The 17396-nt window shown below is 38.1% G+C and overlaps 1 protein-coding gene across 7 annotated transcripts in view; it reads left to right on the forward strand.

Moving 5' to 3' along the window:
- The first annotated feature begins 457 nt into the window (after positions 1-457).
- The window catches only part of LOC126923292 (furin-like protease 1), a 224255-nt gene continuing 207316 nt past the window's right edge, over positions 458-17396 (forward strand). For all 7 annotated transcript variants that reach the window (XR_007713105.1, XM_050736608.1, XM_050736605.1 and 4 more), the window contains exons 1-2: positions 458-860; positions 7802-9503. Coding sequence is in view for 6 of the 7 variants with exons in the window: in XM_050736608.1 (XP_050592565.1) it covers positions 9345-9503 (159 nt within the window). In the remaining variant the exon portion in view is untranslated. The remainder of the gene's footprint in view (positions 861-7801; positions 9504-17396) is intronic.

Genomic DNA, 17396 nt, shown 5'->3' on the forward strand with positions numbered 1-17396 from the left:
TTCTTACTTGAAATTGACTAACATCGTATTATATTTTATTTCATTAATTAACAACTATCTAGTTCTTATTTGAATAAAATATAAGTCCCATATATGAAATGATAAGATATATATATATATAAATTGGAGATAGAGGGAGAGATGCGAGCGGTTAACGGGTACACCCGTAACATTACGACGACACTGGTAGCCTCCTCAACCTTTCGCGCCGCGTCCGTGGCTTTCTCGCTCGGTTTCATGGGACGGATATGGAAAGGAGAAAAGAGAAAGAGAAGTACACGGACAAGCGGTTGCCGAGTGACTGAACGTGGCTGCGGGTGACTGGGACGCGCGGGGCTGCGAGTTACGACGGCGGGAGAAGCCAGTCGGCGAGTGGGGATGCAGAGGGGGAGATGCGGAGAGGAAGTTGCCAATGGTAGGGGAAGATCGGAACGGACTGGCGGACCGAGCCGTCAGTCAGTCGTGCTTCGTCGTGGGGATGAGATCGCAACGAGAAATGACGTTGTACGATCCAACATTCGCGCGTCGACGGTGACATGATATAAAGACTGCACGCGGTTTGTTCTACATACACGTTACACGTGTCACGATCGTGGATTCAGTTCCGTTTTGTGGCAACTAATCGTGGATCATTCCCGTTTGACGGTACGAGAGGCGTGTTTCCCAGGCTGTGCAACTGTGCGGTGCTATCCCCGTTTCTCCATCTTCCGCATTCCTCGCTTCGATTGGAGTATCTCTCTGTGCACGACGAGACCGTATATCGACATCGACGGTTCCACGACAACCACGGAGACCAATAGCATCAGCGGCACAGTCCCCGATTCGATTGAAGGAAAGCTACAGGAACACCAGCTGAAATCGTGAGTGAAATCTATTAATAAACATCCTCGCTAGCTGTCAGTCCTAGCGACACTCCGTAAATTCTTCGTTTTGGTATCGAAACGCGTATCCGAGAACTGTTACCTTGAGATGGTGTCGTGTAACCAGCAGCTCGTCTTGCGATATGTATAACTGACTGTGCGCGCACGTACGCGCTATGTACATGCGTGCAATTTTGTCGCGTTCATCTTTTCACGATACGGGAACGTATCTTGACAGCTTTGCTACGCGAATGTCGTTTTTCGCTGCTTCCCGGTGGCGGGATGGGTGTGCTTCTGCCCACGTGCAGTCGTGTCTCGTTTCCAACCTATCTGCATTCTTTTCCACGATTCCGCGAACGTACAGTTTTAATCGCACGATGATTTCCTCGTGCATTTAAATACATAAAACGATGCAGACCAATGGCGTCTATTACGTGGCTCGCGTCGACACGCGGACAGGTTTGTTTACGTTTTTTTTTTATTTCCGTCACGGCGAGCAGCCAGTACGTTTCCTCGGCCGTATTTCAAGTCGTACTAGAGCAGATGATCTTCCGATTCTTATTGTAATGTTATCTCTATAGAGACGACGATCGTTCGACAACCGTGTTTGACTTTCAAACGTCGTGTTTTAATGTTTCATGGAGGAAACACGATCTCGATCACGCGGTTCGATATCGCGGTTGCGATTATCGAAACTAATAAAGTGACGCTGCGTGGTAAAGCACTGCGTACGATTATTGTCCATCGGAGATCGGCCATTGCCCGTACCGCGATTCTTTTTTTCGATAAAGTAATAGTTTGAATTTTTATTTGGTCTCGTGTCGCATGAATTATACTTAGAGTATATAGTCGTGTTATCTTAACGAGTGAGTCGAACGAGCCGGTTTTCTGCGCGTCTCGTGTTCTCGTTGCACGAGAACCACACCGGTATAAACTTCATGGCAGTCCGTGACCCCGAGTATTTCCTGTTACGAGAAAGGCCCTTGCATGCCTCGGTTCGTTGCCTTTTGTCCGCGATAATCAACATTGCATAACTAGACGTCACTCGAAAAATTTTTGAAGTGTCGACGCATTAAAGGTATTTATTTTTCTTCACATTAAATATTCTACTCTTTTCGACTCACAATTAGCCTGTTCGAAAAACACAAGAAAGTTATCTACTATTCAACGGTGGATTGTAAAATATATTTGGAGTTTTTAGTGGTTGATCCTTTTGTTATCGATTGGTATGTTGCGTTACATGTCACTTTTATTTTAAAGTGTTTGTATCTGTACTTATACACATGTAATGTACCGAAGGACAGTTGAAAAACATATTCAAACATGGATGTTTGAAAACATTGAACGAGAGTTTGCATATTTCAAGCGAAGATGTTATTCATATGAAGTTTTTGATTTGTCGTTTTATAATTGAGTCATAGAATATGTTATACAATATTCCTGTTATACGTCTATTGACTAGTGTTTACACACAAAACGTATCATATGAGAATTTTAGAGAATTATAGGATTCAAAAAATATGTTTTGGAATGTACTTATTCGTTTATTTTTGGAAAATATATTTAACAAGTATCATGAATCTACAATCCATGCATTATTCATTACCAGGAAATATACGATTTAGTATTGTTTTTATTTGCATGTGCATATAATTATATGAAAAAGAGCTTAAAATTCTCGTAAATATTTCTGTAATCTTGTTAATTCTTTTGCCAGTATCATAAAGTTTGAATTCAGGACAGTAAGATTTGGAAAATTAATTCACAAAACAAACCATGTGACTGTTATCACTTGTTATCGAGTAATAACTGCTTTTGATACGCAAAGAGAAAATATGTCTCACCAATAGTCGTTAGTGGTAGGATATGAAAGTCTAAATACTTCGTCATCTATCCACAATGTGTTAGGACCACCTTGTCGAAAACCAAGAATTTCTCAATTGGAGTAGGGTATTGAATCATCGATCTATGCCTTTATCCCTATTTCCGATGCGTACCTTTATCGTGCTAGAGAAATTTTTGTGAACTGCAACTGCAGCCAGCTTCCTTGTCGTAACCACCGGCTGTTACACATCGACCGTGCGTAAAAATCGGTGCTCTTTGGAGAAAGAGAACTCGGTCACGTAGGCAGGTAGGCAGAGGCTCGTTGAGGGGCAAAGGTCGTCGATTATTACCTGGCAAAGAGGTTCAGCCTGGTCCGTTTCCATTTAGTTGGCGTGGCATGTGTACGCGTTCGGCTCTTCTTTCCATTTACGGTTGCCAGGCCGACGCGACGCGACAGTGGACCGTTCGAACAGCTTCCACTGCGAGTAGAAAGGCTTTCGCGTACTTTGTTTGAAAATTAAAAAAGGGAGAAAAGGAAAGGGCGACGAAGGAAAATGGTGGGTAACAGTGGCGTGGTCAGAACGAAAGACGAAGTGATAATAACGAAGGGTCGAAGATAGAAGGAAAGAGACGAAAGCGGAGAGGGAGTCGGCTTAAATTTGATTCACTTCTCTGACGCTGTCCTCTAGCACATCAGCCGCTCTTATTCTCTCTTTATCACTGGAGCACCCAGTGCGGAAGCGGAGGAGGAAGACCGCAGAATGCAATTTCCTCGGGGCATGAAGTAGATGTTCCAGTGGACCGCTGGCTAGCCAATGCATCGCGGATTCTTTTTTCCAGAAGTCTGCTGCTCGCTTCTTCCTTCTTTGAGCCCGTAATGCCGTGATACTTGGCCAGGTCAGCTCTCATAGCGCGATAATTTTCATAATTCCTGCGTGGACAGAGGTCCGGATTAGCAGATTAGCGGATTAGCGATCACAGATAGTAATTGTAAATGGAGGCAGAGATACAGGACAAAAATGAAAAAAGAAGAATGCTTGGAAACGATAATTGAATTAGACAGAGTTTTCAGAGAAACTTCTTCCTTTTCTTGCTAAGATATATACTTTTATTCGTATTCGAACACTTCTGTGGAATTATGTATATACTAGCAGTATATGCAATTTTTTTTGGAAATGTGTAAATTACTGGTAAATTAACGAATAGATGTTCTACTGATTACCTTCTTATGAAGTTGATCATGAAGAATAAAATTAGCAAAGATAGCAAGCAAGTATTCGGATACTTTCGAGCGTTAATACGAAAAGGGAGAAGTGAAATTACGTAAAAAATCTTTGTGTTCAAATTTTAAGAAGATGCGAGTATTGATTTGAGTATGACTGTGTCCCTTGAAAACAATGTATATGTATGTATATTAGAGTGTAGATACCGTTGTATTTGAGATATATCATTGCCGAAATCGATAATCGGAAATATAATAATTCGAATTTCAATCGTCAGCATCGACCTTAACCTTTATGCATTAGGTCATCCCATAAGTTCGTTCCGTTTTTCGAGCGGTTATATATGTTAAGATTGTTTACATACCTTTTAGTTTCATGAAAAAATGTAATCCCCTTCTCGTTGTACAACTTCTTCCCATTTTTCAAGTACATTGATCCCTTATCGCCATATGTTTATAAATCGACACATGAAATGTATACACAAAAGTCGGCACGAACTTATGGGATGACCTAATATGTATTCGGCATCGAGTGAATCGCTTATGCATTTTTTGGGGTAATTCATATTTTGACAATTTTCTGAATAGATATCTGGTCGCTACATGTAGAAGCATAAGTAACGCACGTGTACAAATGCTTAAGTTTAATTGGCTAGTTTCCAGGAATTTTTCAACTTATTTGTTCTAAGTAAAAATTTAAATTTGTCGGTAACGAGAATCTTATTTGATTCTTTCGAACAAAGAATCAATTTTGTTTATGATTGGTTTTTCAAGAGCTGGCTGGTTTATTTTCACGAAATAAAAAATTATATTTTCGTTTCGTTTTCGTTTTCTGATTTTAATCAAGAGAAAAACTGGCTGTTTTATTCTGACGAAATAAAATTACATTTTCATATTGGTGGATGAAATAGCAGAAGCGAAATAGAGAGGAAATGTAACTTGTTTTGGACATAAAATAGAGCTTCCACGAAGTTGTGTATTTGTAGGGCCACCAATATCCTCTCCCCGGAAGTTGAATCGTCTGGAACGTCGCTCGAACGTGACGATAATGCGAATCTTCAGTTTTTCTTTACGATTCTTCTCTGCATGCTATATAGTCGAGTAGAAGTCAGGACAAGTATGAGAAAAACAGTTTTATTCAAACAATAAGCGTTACGTCAGCTGCACAATCAAAAACTTCCGGCTGCCATTTTAATTAAAAATTTCTATCCGATTTCTATCAGATTTATTTATTGAAAAAATTAATTCACGATCAATAGGATCTCGTAAAACCATTGTTAGACGGAATGTAAATGAAAGAGGAAGAATAGGACTTCTATTTTCGCTGTTTATCAAGAGTCAGCCTCTAGGTATAAGGCGGCTACGCGAGGAAAATGTTTGTACTAGTTGCAATCTGTGCTCCATATTTCCATGTTTAAAATAGACCAGTAAAATTTACTGACTCGAAGGGAACGAATATCACAAACGCAATTTCACTTGATCGCGGTGTAAACGTTCTATCGAATTGTAACCAGGCGAACCGCAGCTTGAAAATCGAGCTCTTTTTCACGAAACCCAGCGACCTTTAAAATGCATCGATAATACGGCGCGATAGTCGTTTCCATTTCGTCCTTTGAAACCGTAGAATTGCTGGAAACGGTACGACTCGAATACCGAATCCTCGCAGGATCGTGGACATTTGCGAGAAATATTAGTTGCGAATAGAACATTGTGCATTTCAACTTCTTTCTACCGTACCACGCATCTTGAACATGTTTCGTAATTTTATCAATTTACAAATATCGTTTTTCAATTTGCGTTCGATTTAGATATTTTTCAATTATTTACATTTCTAAATAAATCGAAGATTTATCTTCTCTATCCTTTGCCGTGGAATATACAAAAGGATCAATTGCAATTTTGACTAGAGAAATATTCAATAGAAATTCGAATTCCAATTACTGCTCAGTAAAAAGCAAGCTGACTCGATTAATTGGCAATTGAGATATGCTCAGATCGTGGAATGATGTGAAGTATGTTTAAAGGGAATATCGAATATCAATGCTACAGTGTATTTATTCTTTCACAAAAAAAAGGATACAATTTTCAAGGAATGGATTTGAATTTCAATGTTTTAATTTTTACTAAGGATGAATTACTATCGATTCGATTACATATTATCGATACTGTTGATTTAAAATAAGAGATACTGAATAGAGACAGTTACGTAGATGTTTGAATTTCGAATTTTTTCTAAATGGAAATTTTAATTTCGCAGTAGTTTATCATACTCGTTGAACATTGTATGCAAGAAAATGTATGACGTCAACGAAAATTTATGTTGCATCGCATAAAAGCTCTCCCCAAAAAGAGAAATTGGGATCAGTGTTACACCAGAAGTACAATTTCCTCAGGGAACGCGGTTCTCGTTCCAAGAAATCGTAGCTGTCCGGGACGACTGATGCGTGTTTCTATACTTTTCGTGCAACTTGATTGTTCAAGTTTTTTTCCCACGTGATTTTAATAGCAATTCTAAATTCCTCTTATTTGTTCCTTGCAATATTTAAAAAAATATCCTATAAGCATAAACAATGCACCTTTATATTATTGATTAATATATAAATTTATGTTATTATTTTATATATATTTTATAGAAAAAGGTTTCTGTATCTTTTAAATTACTTTTACAAAGTATTTCTCTCACAATTCTCTTCAAAGAAGCAAAGCTATTATGGCAGTGTTATTAATCTTATCCGAATTTTTTAATGCATTTCAACAGCTGCATTATAAGTTGTTCTCTCGCATGGTAGTGTTTTAAACACGGTCTATGGAAAGTGCAATTTTTTTCCAAAGGACGTATAAAAATACAAAGGAAATAGCAGCAATAGTTCTCTTCTTAAGAGTTCCAAACACATCGATGGCTATTGAAGCTCGTTAAGGAAGAAAAAAAAGGAAAATTCACATTTCCTTAGTTAATCTCTCGTATGAAGGAAATTAGGGCGAGTTACACACTGAATGCATTTTTCCCGGTATACTGTGTAACCATTCCGACATCTATCGATCCTGTTTCTTTTCATTTGAAAATCTCACTCGTTCGAGCACTCTTCTCCCATAAGGATGATGCAAGTTGCATATACGTGACCGTTGGAAACGCGATAGTTGGAAAAAGCAATCGATAAAAACCGACTGACAACTTTATTCTCAAAAATACGCGGCGCAAAGTTTGTTAATTCGCGATAAGCTTAACGGCCGTTGGATAATTTGTTGTAATTGGAGAAAACTATGGAATTAATATAACCAGATAGTTTAACGTCGCACGTAAAACCGTAACCATTAAAATCTAATCAGAGAGATAGGTGCTGCTCGTTGGACATCAGTTAAGTCTTCATTGATATGCAAACAATGGTTTTACATCGATGTCTTAGTTATTCTCTTTATCTCACTGAACCGTAATTTAAACCTTGATCGTGGCTGGTGCAATTTTACGCGAATACCAGTAATTTTCCGTAAGGGAAATGGAAAGGCAAATGACTTGTCGTATTTCCTCCTCGGAGTAATTGTGCCTCGTGGGACAAGTGGCTGGTCCATTTGGAAATTGTTTTCGATTATGCTCAAATTGTTTTTGGATATACGATATCTGTGAATACGTACATAATTTAAAACTCAAGATCTCTACAAAAATATTATTAAATACATTAACGATAGAAGGTATAAAAGATCATACGCGTGGAAATATGCAATCTCTCTACGTATTGGTCAATATCTCCCCGCGTTACTTGCAGCTCCTATTTTCCTTAATATTCTTCTATTTCGTTATAGTATTTTACGAATAAAAATTGTTTGTTGTAGTTAATTATGTTCTTACTTTCGTCGTTCTCATTTATCGAAATATCTGAATTCCCGAAACGATTTTCAGATCCGAATTTGGTTAGTGACAGACGGAGGATGAGTTAAGCGGTACACGAAGAAAAGAAGAACAAAAGAGAGAGAAAGAGGGACAGAGAACCAAGCACGAGGCTACGTCATCGACAAATTTTCCTAGGCATGCAACTAGCAGCGAGGATGCAACGGTCGATGACGTGAATCGACCGACTTTTCGGTCGATAACTGCCTGCCACGTCTGAATGGCTAGCCAACCATTTGGCCACTGCTGTCGGAGGACTGTCTCGCCATCGTATGGGGACCGGATGGCCGGTGTCTAAGTGCGTTTCCTCCGCGTGGTTCACCGTACGATAATCTCGTCTGTAACTGATACATTTCTAGATATTCCGTTTCCATCGTCTCATTCCCAAATGCTGTTCGTTTACGGCTGAAATCGTTTCGTCTTCTCTACGAAGTTTCTTCGTATTCCACTCATCCATCATCGAGTTCGAGTAAAAGAGAGAAAGAGAAAAAGATAGATTGGAGAGAGGGAGAGCACATTGGAGTCCCACGTTGGAGTTTCGCGAGATAGAAGAAGCGAGAAGCGGATAGGAACGCGGGAACGGGGGAACGAGCGGCAACGTTTGGAATAGCAGTTTGTCGAAGGTCGCTGCCGATCCACGTAATCAAAAAGTTTCGAACAGAGAGGGGGAATAGAAAAAGGCTAGTTCGGATAATCTCGAAGCGGAGAGGGAAACGAAGTGAATGGTGGGTTTGTTTTTGTTTGTTAATCGTACATCGAAGGTAAGTGGGCACATACTACGGAGGTTGTGTCCGCGTTCGCGAGGCGGATGAGGACAAAGTGGACGATAAACGCGGAACTCACTGATTCTACATACGTCGCCCTTGATTCAGAGGACAGCCACGTGTACCGTACACCTTCACGAGCATCGGTATCACAAGAATCACGTCGATTTCCCCACTAACAGCCACATGACTTGACGATCGCCCCACCTACCGCTGTTCGTCGTTGAGCGAAAGCGGCGACAGTGGCAGCAACGTCACCGACGAGGGAACGACGAGCACGACGACGACGACGACGACAACCATCGACGACACCGATGACGACGACGACGGGGAAGTAGAGGGAAGAAGAACAACAGAGAGTCGGTAGTCATCGGTTCGCAAGTGCGGAGGCTACTTAACGAGTAACATAGTCCGTTGGCAGTTCAGTTGGCCGTAGACGGTCAGCAGGTGCGAATCTATAGTGTCATATTTCACCTTTTCCCGTTTTCTCTCTCTTTCCTTCTTATGTGTCTCTCTATTCTTCACCTTCGCTATCATCCGGTCTATTATCGCTTGCCTTTGAACAATTCGCTAAAAGACGTTTATTTCTATCGTGCGTGCGATAGATAGATAAGTGAGCCGTGTTGTTCGTGGTGGCAGTGCTGGTGGTTGTTTGTTGTCGTTGTTCTTGTTATCTCCGTTGCCTCCTCCGCCGGTAGCAGCGGCTGTTTTTAGTGGATAGTGGATAATAGTGTTGAGTGTGAAACTGGAGCCGCTAGCGGTAACAGTTGCAGTCGAGAGGCAGAGCTATCATGTGCCCGCGGAAGATCTTCGGACTGGCCATCGTCGCGCTGGTGACTCTTGGTGGACGAGTGGCAGCCTATACGAATCAATGGGCAGTGCATATCGAAGGAGGACCGGAAGTCGCCAAGCAGGTCGCACGGGAACATGGATTTCAATATCTCGATAAGGTAGGAGCATATCCCGCGTTTTTTCCTCGAAATACTTTTCGCGGTAATTCGAAGATTATGGAAGAGATACAATACGCGATTTATTAATTTTTTCATTTACTTTGTTGCACAACAATCTCTGAATAGTTCAGGATGCTAAAATTTCACTCTTAATCCTAAGCTACTAGATAATATGATTTATGGTATATGGACGAATATAAATTAAACGATGGCATTGAAAATGCATCAAAAATGCATTAGTTTACTGACAGTAATGCCAAAAACCACAGTTTAACAAACAATTATTTCTTGTTTATTTCACGTTGCAAGTATCTGGAATTCTATTGAAACTAATGTCAGTATTACATCGCCTCATGTATCTTCGAATTATTCGCATTCGTAGAACAACTTTGCATATCATAGATATAAATTATGCGATAGTATACAATATTATATTATACAATATTATTAATTTTTTATTAACGTGTGATTGACAAAAAATGTGCCACATAACTAGGAAGTAACGTATAAACTCGCAAGCGTTATTCATATTGTACGTATTGTGTAAAATACAGCTGTGATTGCGCAAATCGGGAAAATACGCAGGTTTTTTCCCGCTCCGATCACACTCTAACTCAATATTAGCATTGTCGAAAAGGAAGATTGTGTTGTAATTCCTCTTGAAAGGTTTTGTAATCTTTGAGAATCATTCATAGACAAGACAGTCAAGTGTCAAGAATAATTTTGGTTACAAAAATGAGGGCATAGCATTGCATTGCATGTTTGATCTGAAACGCATGATTCGGTTTCTTGACGAAATTTCTTATATTTGCGACTTTTGCATTGGCTTTCAAACAACCGTTGGAACGTATGCTAATTTGTAACTGTTCAGAGTATCATGCTTAGCTTTTATTATTAATATGATGGATATAATTAACCCGGTGACTGTTTGATGAGCAAATATAATATGACCCTTATCGCAAAGTATCAATTTCCTCGAAATCTAAAATCGCTGCAAATCCTAAATCCTAAATTCTTCTGTTAGTTGTCTATTCGAGTTCATCCGTAAGTTTTCTGACATGGACAATTACTCCTTCTCGAATGATGCAGCGACCATGTTTTTTCAGCGATCGTTATTTAAGGACTGTATTATATAAAATGAAGCAAAGTGAAGGAAGTAATGAGCAAAGTCCTTCGGAATGTGCATCAAAGATCTCTCTTTGTGTAACCACTTGAAAACATTGAAACAGCCATCGACGAAAGTTCTCTTATCTCTGCTTTATAATTAACAATCTCTATGAATCGAAGGAGAAGGAATCTTTCAAAAACAAATTATTCATAATTTTATTACGCTTACACTACGTGCTATGTAGGATATGAAAATTTTTTAAATATTCGCAACAATTAACTGGATGATAATTTAAAAATGAAAAAAATAGAAGGAAGTCGTTTTAGCGGAATTTTCTGCTTGCTGTATCTACAAGGACAAGTAAAGTTGCTCAATTTCTTTCCAATCGTCGCAACTCCCTTTCCGTCGTGTAAGCAGATATGCGTTGCGTTCAATTTAATTGTATTTCTATCGTTTTGCGATCGTCGTTTCGGTTTGTTATCGATTTCTCGGATAGTACGACGGATTGATGTTTATTTCTGTGGATAGATTGGTTCCTCGGAATACCAAATCGACCTTGATATCACGGCCAGAAAGTTTTTCGTGGTTTCGCGATCAAAGTGAGAAATTTCTGTGAGGTGGGTGGGCTCAATCATGCGAGGCTCATCTTTTTCCGTGACGTGTAATATCGAGCTTGGCTCTGACTCGTTGAAGAGGAACATTCCTAGGTTCCTTCAAAAAGGATCCGAGAATATTTGACTGTAATTTTGATACTGCTCTGCGTTCGCGTAATTTGCGTTATATTCTATGAATCTGTTTGTAAACTATCACGGTGCTAGTTTCTTGTCGGTAGTTTACTTTAAATATTTTTCATACTTTCAACATTTTACACGAAGATATTTGTTCAGCATTTCCTGCATTTGAGATAATATTAAACAATCTTTTGTAAACGAGGCGTAGATGTTTCAGTACCTTCTTTGTGTTTAAGGAAAAAACGAAAGCATATATTTTACGTTGATTGTTAGTTTTTTTGTTCAAAATAGGTAATTATTATTTTTAGAGCTAAAGGAAATTTTACCCTGTTACACGCCTGAAGGTATTTTCGACATGATCTTGTTTCCCTATCGTTAAACAACGTCTTAAATTTCTGAAAAATTTCGATACGTGTGATCTTTTACATTATTTTTATGCTGAAATGTCATGATATAATTTCAATTGGTCGTGTTCCACACTCGAAGATTTTAAATTATAACAGCAAGAGGTAATGTATCTGATTTAAATTTTGACCAAAAATGAGTGATGATGATTGTTTGAGATAAAACGATGTGCTAATATTCGTTTGAAAGAAAAAGAAAGAAAATAAAGAAACAGGGTCTAAATGATAATATCGTAGGCGTAAATGTAATTCTTTATTTAAAAAGGAAGGCTACAAATTCTCACAAAACATTTCCACTCGCCGTTTCTGAAACTCTTTGCCGAATGAAATTTTTAAAGGATAAAAATGTTTGTATTCGTAGTATCCTAATAAGGAAACTTCCGGTGCCGAAACGAGGGCGTAGAATTATCCCTGCACATTTAATAAAAATCCTGCTTTATTTCGAGGTAACTTCTATCTCTGGAAAACGGGACTGGACAACTAGGTCATTTTTTAACTACTTTATGGGTTATTGCGATGCCGATGGTACTTTGACGAATCGGCGTTTATTAATTTGGAAATTTAGTAATTTGCACGTCAATCTTATATTTCCTTTCTTTTTTTTTTATCCATCGTTATTGCTCTTGTTCGTTGTAAATTACAGAAACTTAATTGCTCCCGCGTCTTTGCACGTTAAAATGACGCAAATATCGCTTCGACTGGTTTCGCGTCAGCGTCGAAGACGGAAATTAACCTTCGAACAAACATTTCTACCTAAATAGTTTTCATCGAAGCTCGTCTTTCCTATCTTCGCTTTCCGCGTCAGTTCTCATTCGATCGTGGAATATGAACCTGTTCCGCCACGCGATTCAATGGAATAAAACATCCAATGAACTAAAACTCTGAACGGTTGTTTAAATTTTGTTTCAGCTTTGTAAACGTATCTTCCACTTCTTTAATTTAAAAAAAAGTGGTGCAAAAAGGGAAAATATGATCGTTAGAATGAAAGTTTTATTCGAACCAGCTATTGCATGCAAATTCATAAGCATTACGACTAAGATGGTTTCTTCTGTGAATTATTGTCGCGACTAATCTCTGGATGAGACGTGTTTGCGTCTGACATGCGTTCTATTGGCAGTGCAAAAGTTGATTCTTAGAACTGCACTTAGAACAATTGAACACGCTTTCAAGGCATCTTCCCGGGCAATGGCTTCTTGTTTTTAGCGTTGTTTGCGCAGCAAAGAAAATTTACTTGCATGCCGATCGTTTCATTCGGGTTTTCCCACTTATCTCGTTTTTAATTAGATAGAAGCCGGTTGTGGGTGCATTGAATGCGCTAAGAATTGCGTAATAGCTTCGCTGAATTGAATACATCTGATGCATGGTTAATACGCACCAAACAGTACAATTGTAAATAAAAATATTTGCGATTACAATGTACGAATTGAGAAACATGATCGAGTACGATGTCGTCACGTAAAATTCCACAATGGTCGTTGGTAATATTAAGTCGTTTCAAAAGCAATACGATAAGTAGTACGATAATTTATTGATAAGATTTCTTCTTTTGTCTTCTTAAGTAGAAGGTGCAAAGGTAATTCATGCTATTAGCGTTGGCTTGTTCTTGTTTTTAAACCTGCTAACTTCCAGATTCAATTGATTTATTTCGCACGTCGTCGATATTGCCGCAAATTTCATTTTGCTGATGCTTACTTTTGCGTTAACTTCAATGTACTCTAGTGACCTGCGTGATGGAGTATATTTACTTATTTTTGCTAAACACACTGGCTAGCATACACACCGACAAGTTCACAGGTTTGTTCGCTGTGTCTTGCGTACCGGTTGTGTTTTCAAGAGCAATTTGCGTCCCCTTAAATTTCCGCCGGATGGTTTACCTTCTGAGTTAAATTTTTTACTTGTTCGAAATATGAAGTGGGAAATTGGGATATTCGCGAAACTGCGCTACTTTTTCAATTTTATTCCTCCAATTTGCAAGGAAGATAAGTATTTTTCGATAGCCACTGCACCCAAGTTCCCTTCTGTTTGAAGGAAAACTGTTCTTTGATTTTGCTAATTCACGAGGGTAAGAACAAATTCTTAATATACTAATCGAAATAATTTTCATTTTAAATACGTATATGTTTAAGAGATGGAATATAACTCGTAAGTAGTTAAATTTCTTTATATGTCTGATTACAGATAACATGACCACATTTCTTGTGTACTTACTATTTACATGAGCAGATGGGGGGCGGGGACCGCGACCCGTGGTGATAACGGGGATTCCTAAAAGCATTTGCACAAGATCATCGTTTCCTTTGTTGATGCAACGCATCGTTTATCAGTCGCCCAAAGCTTAGTCATTTCATAAAAGATACATCTTTTTTTATCGATATTATTCATTCAAGTAAAATTCGCAGTTTCGTGGAAATAACTACATGCATTTATCGTTCCGGCATTATATGGCATGTTCTTAACGACGACCGATTGTTCTTCGCTTTAGCGATTTCGTAACTGAGTTCCGTAATTATACATAATAAGAAGCCAAGCGTGTATCACGTAAAATAACGTGGAATATGTCGTGAAACTCGCACAACTTATCCTTTGGAAACCCATTATATTAAAGATAAAACTCGATAGCAATTGTACTTAACGTAAAAATTATTTCTATAAACGTGTAATTTTCTATTCCTTTAAAATTGCGTGACGAGTAAATAGTTTTTTAGCCACATATGTGACGATTGATTTTAATAAAAATGATATTGACGAAATTGTAATTATCTGTTTGGTGATGAACTGATCGAAACGGTAGCGCGTACTTTTCACTTATTATCAGATACTCTTGCTTCTCCATTCTACACAGTGTTCTTTTCTTCTCGTTTTTGATTTTCTGATACTCTATGTTTATTTTGCATCGACGCATAAAACGGGAAAGCTATTTTATCTTATCGTCATCGTTTGAAATCATCTTTACGAATTAATTTTTTTTTTTTTTTTTTTTTTTTTTATCGAAGGTCAGACTTTAATTTCCGTTTGTGGCTTTCAAAAGTTTTTTCGAGGAATTCATTTTGTTTTCTTTATAAGTTATTTCAAGTTTTAATAACAAGCATTATGATGCATGCCCGCCGCTTCAAAAAATATACCCAATGTTTCATGCGTGATAAACTCGTTATTGTTGGCATTTAAAATTTTTCTATTTTTTAGTACACGTACAAAATTTTAAACAATGGAAATATAACAAATTTTAGAGAGGTTTGTGTTGGGAGTGTCTGAAACGAGGTCACACGATAAAAAATGGGAACAGGAACGGTCTATCTGTGCTATAGGTAGATGCATTTAAAGTTCCGAAAATATATATCATCGTTTCAGAATTTTATCGGGCGTAATTTTATCAGAACATGTAGTGGTATAGAGTAATTCTTTGAAATTACGAATGTATATACGTAGCTAAAATATATTCCTTATTTTTCGATTCTGTCCAGATTTGCGTGAATAGTTTGTAAACTCTTTCCCTGAGAGTCTCTTAAATTTTTGTTAGGAGAAAATACAACCCACGAACTAGAGAACGCAAATAATTGTAGTGTTTCAAAAAGTCAGAGACTACAAACTTTTAAAGTAGCCAAGTTTTCGTATGGGAGCATAGTCTGTTCGGAGAAAATGCTTAATCTCCCGAACTATAATTTTTAAGGTTGACAAATATATCGGTATAACAAATATCACATACTCGTCCCTTGGCACATATTTGCATTGAATAAAAATTGTGGAAGTACCCTCTACGAAAGATTGTACGCACAGGGACAGTCTCACGCGTGTAGATTTTATCTTGTATAAAAACGGTAACGAATTACATGCTGACCGGATTCTCCTTTTAAGACGTTGTCAGATTTCTACCGAACTTTTAACCGTTCAAGTTCTTCCAATGGCGAAGTTTATCGACCTATTCACGGTAAAGGGTCTGGTTATTATAAAGCGATTTTAAAAATTCTAGGTGAATGGGAGGAAGCGATTTGTAGAAAGAGTTTTGAAGCTCTTCTGCCATGGTAACTTGTATCTTGAAAGTTCCGGACGAAAGGATTATTTTCGCAACAATAAGATCGTGTTCGAAGTCCTACTCGCGAAAGGTTTGCCGTTAAATCCTCTTTGCACGTAGTAACGGTTGCGGAAAATGAAATTAGAGGTGTTACTTTGGAAAGGAAGACGTTACGCGACTAAAATAACATAAACATTAATTAAATCGTTCCGTTTGATTAGACCTCGTAATCTCATATTAATTCCCGTATTACTATTTAGCAACAGAAATTTCCACAGACTTGAAGATAGGAAGATTACGGAATTATTGTATATAAGACCTGTTTAAAATTAGTAACAAATAACTACGTTAAAGTCGAATTTTAATTCAAGAACTTTGCGTTATCACTATAACAGGTACGTATACTTACATTGGTAATAGGAGAATTTCCATTTCAAAGCTATATCTATTTATTTATGATTTTTTGATATATTCGTTTTTTTTTTTGTGATATTTATTCATCATTCCGCATTATTTTATCGTCACGCGAAGCTTCCGCGTAATCGATTTAACGCGATTGGCGAAACGCCAATTGCATTAAATACCGTTAATTCTGAAACAACGTTAAGCCGGGTATTCGACTACACGGAGCTAAAATTCATTTAGGAAACCGGATGACGATAAGCAGATATAAACCTTAATTGTGTACGGTACGATATATCATTCTCATTTCATGTTTTATTATATTATGTCTCATTATATGCGTGTGTGCGTATATAAAAATCTCTCCCGATAGACATCTTAACAGACACCTTAAAGCGAATTTTATTTCGATGAAGAAATCGGTCGAAGAGTTGTATAATTTAAGGTCGATAAATCTAGAATTTCAAGGGTTTCACACGTTACCCGATCTAACGCTGTTTCTCTCTGAAACGTTGAAATAGTTTTTACACATACCTTAGTACGCGATGATCTAACATCAGCAAAGCGTCTAGCGCAGCTCGCTTGAACGAGAGGATGGAACAATTTGGTCCCTTCTCGATTTTCCTTGAATCGATTTTCGATCGAGGATAGGAAGAGAATGAAGAAAGTAGCTCAGTTCGTTTTGTCTTGAATTACGTTACCTGGGATTTTTCTTTGTTCGTTTGCTGTTCATCCGTGGTGGCATGCCGCATTCTCGCTGAAAGAAGTAAGGAAGTTTCGCAGAGAATAGATCCTTTCGTGTAAGTCTGGATTTCCAAGCCAATCTTCCAGGGCGATCTTACGAAACCCAACATTTCACTGGATTACCGTCGCGCGAGATTATACTTTCGGGGTGCGCCTTAAAACTCTTCGCCGGTGAATCTTCGCGTGTCTCGAATTTGTGATTGCCGGCTGTTTGTCGGCGAGAAGCGTGCTTGAACACCTCAAGGTTTATGATACGCCATGGAAAACCAATACATAGATATTTCGAAACACCTCTCAAATTCTACGTGACTTTTTGACGATGAAGCAGGTGTTCAGTTGTCATTTTAGTGCCATTTAGTGCAATTACCAGCGAATGTGTTAAGCTGTGAAGCTAATTTTGTTTTTCATATAATAAACGAATTTCATTTCAGTCAACACAGATAGAACTCCACTTCTCGTTGTTCATTTTTTTCTTTTAAATTAACAAAAATTTAT

The sequence above is a fragment of the Bombus affinis genome, chromosome 13 (genome assembly GCF_024516045.1).
Source record: "Bombus affinis isolate iyBomAffi1 chromosome 13, iyBomAffi1.2, whole genome shotgun sequence".
NCBI lineage: Eukaryota > Metazoa > Arthropoda > Insecta > Hymenoptera > Apidae > Bombus > Bombus affinis.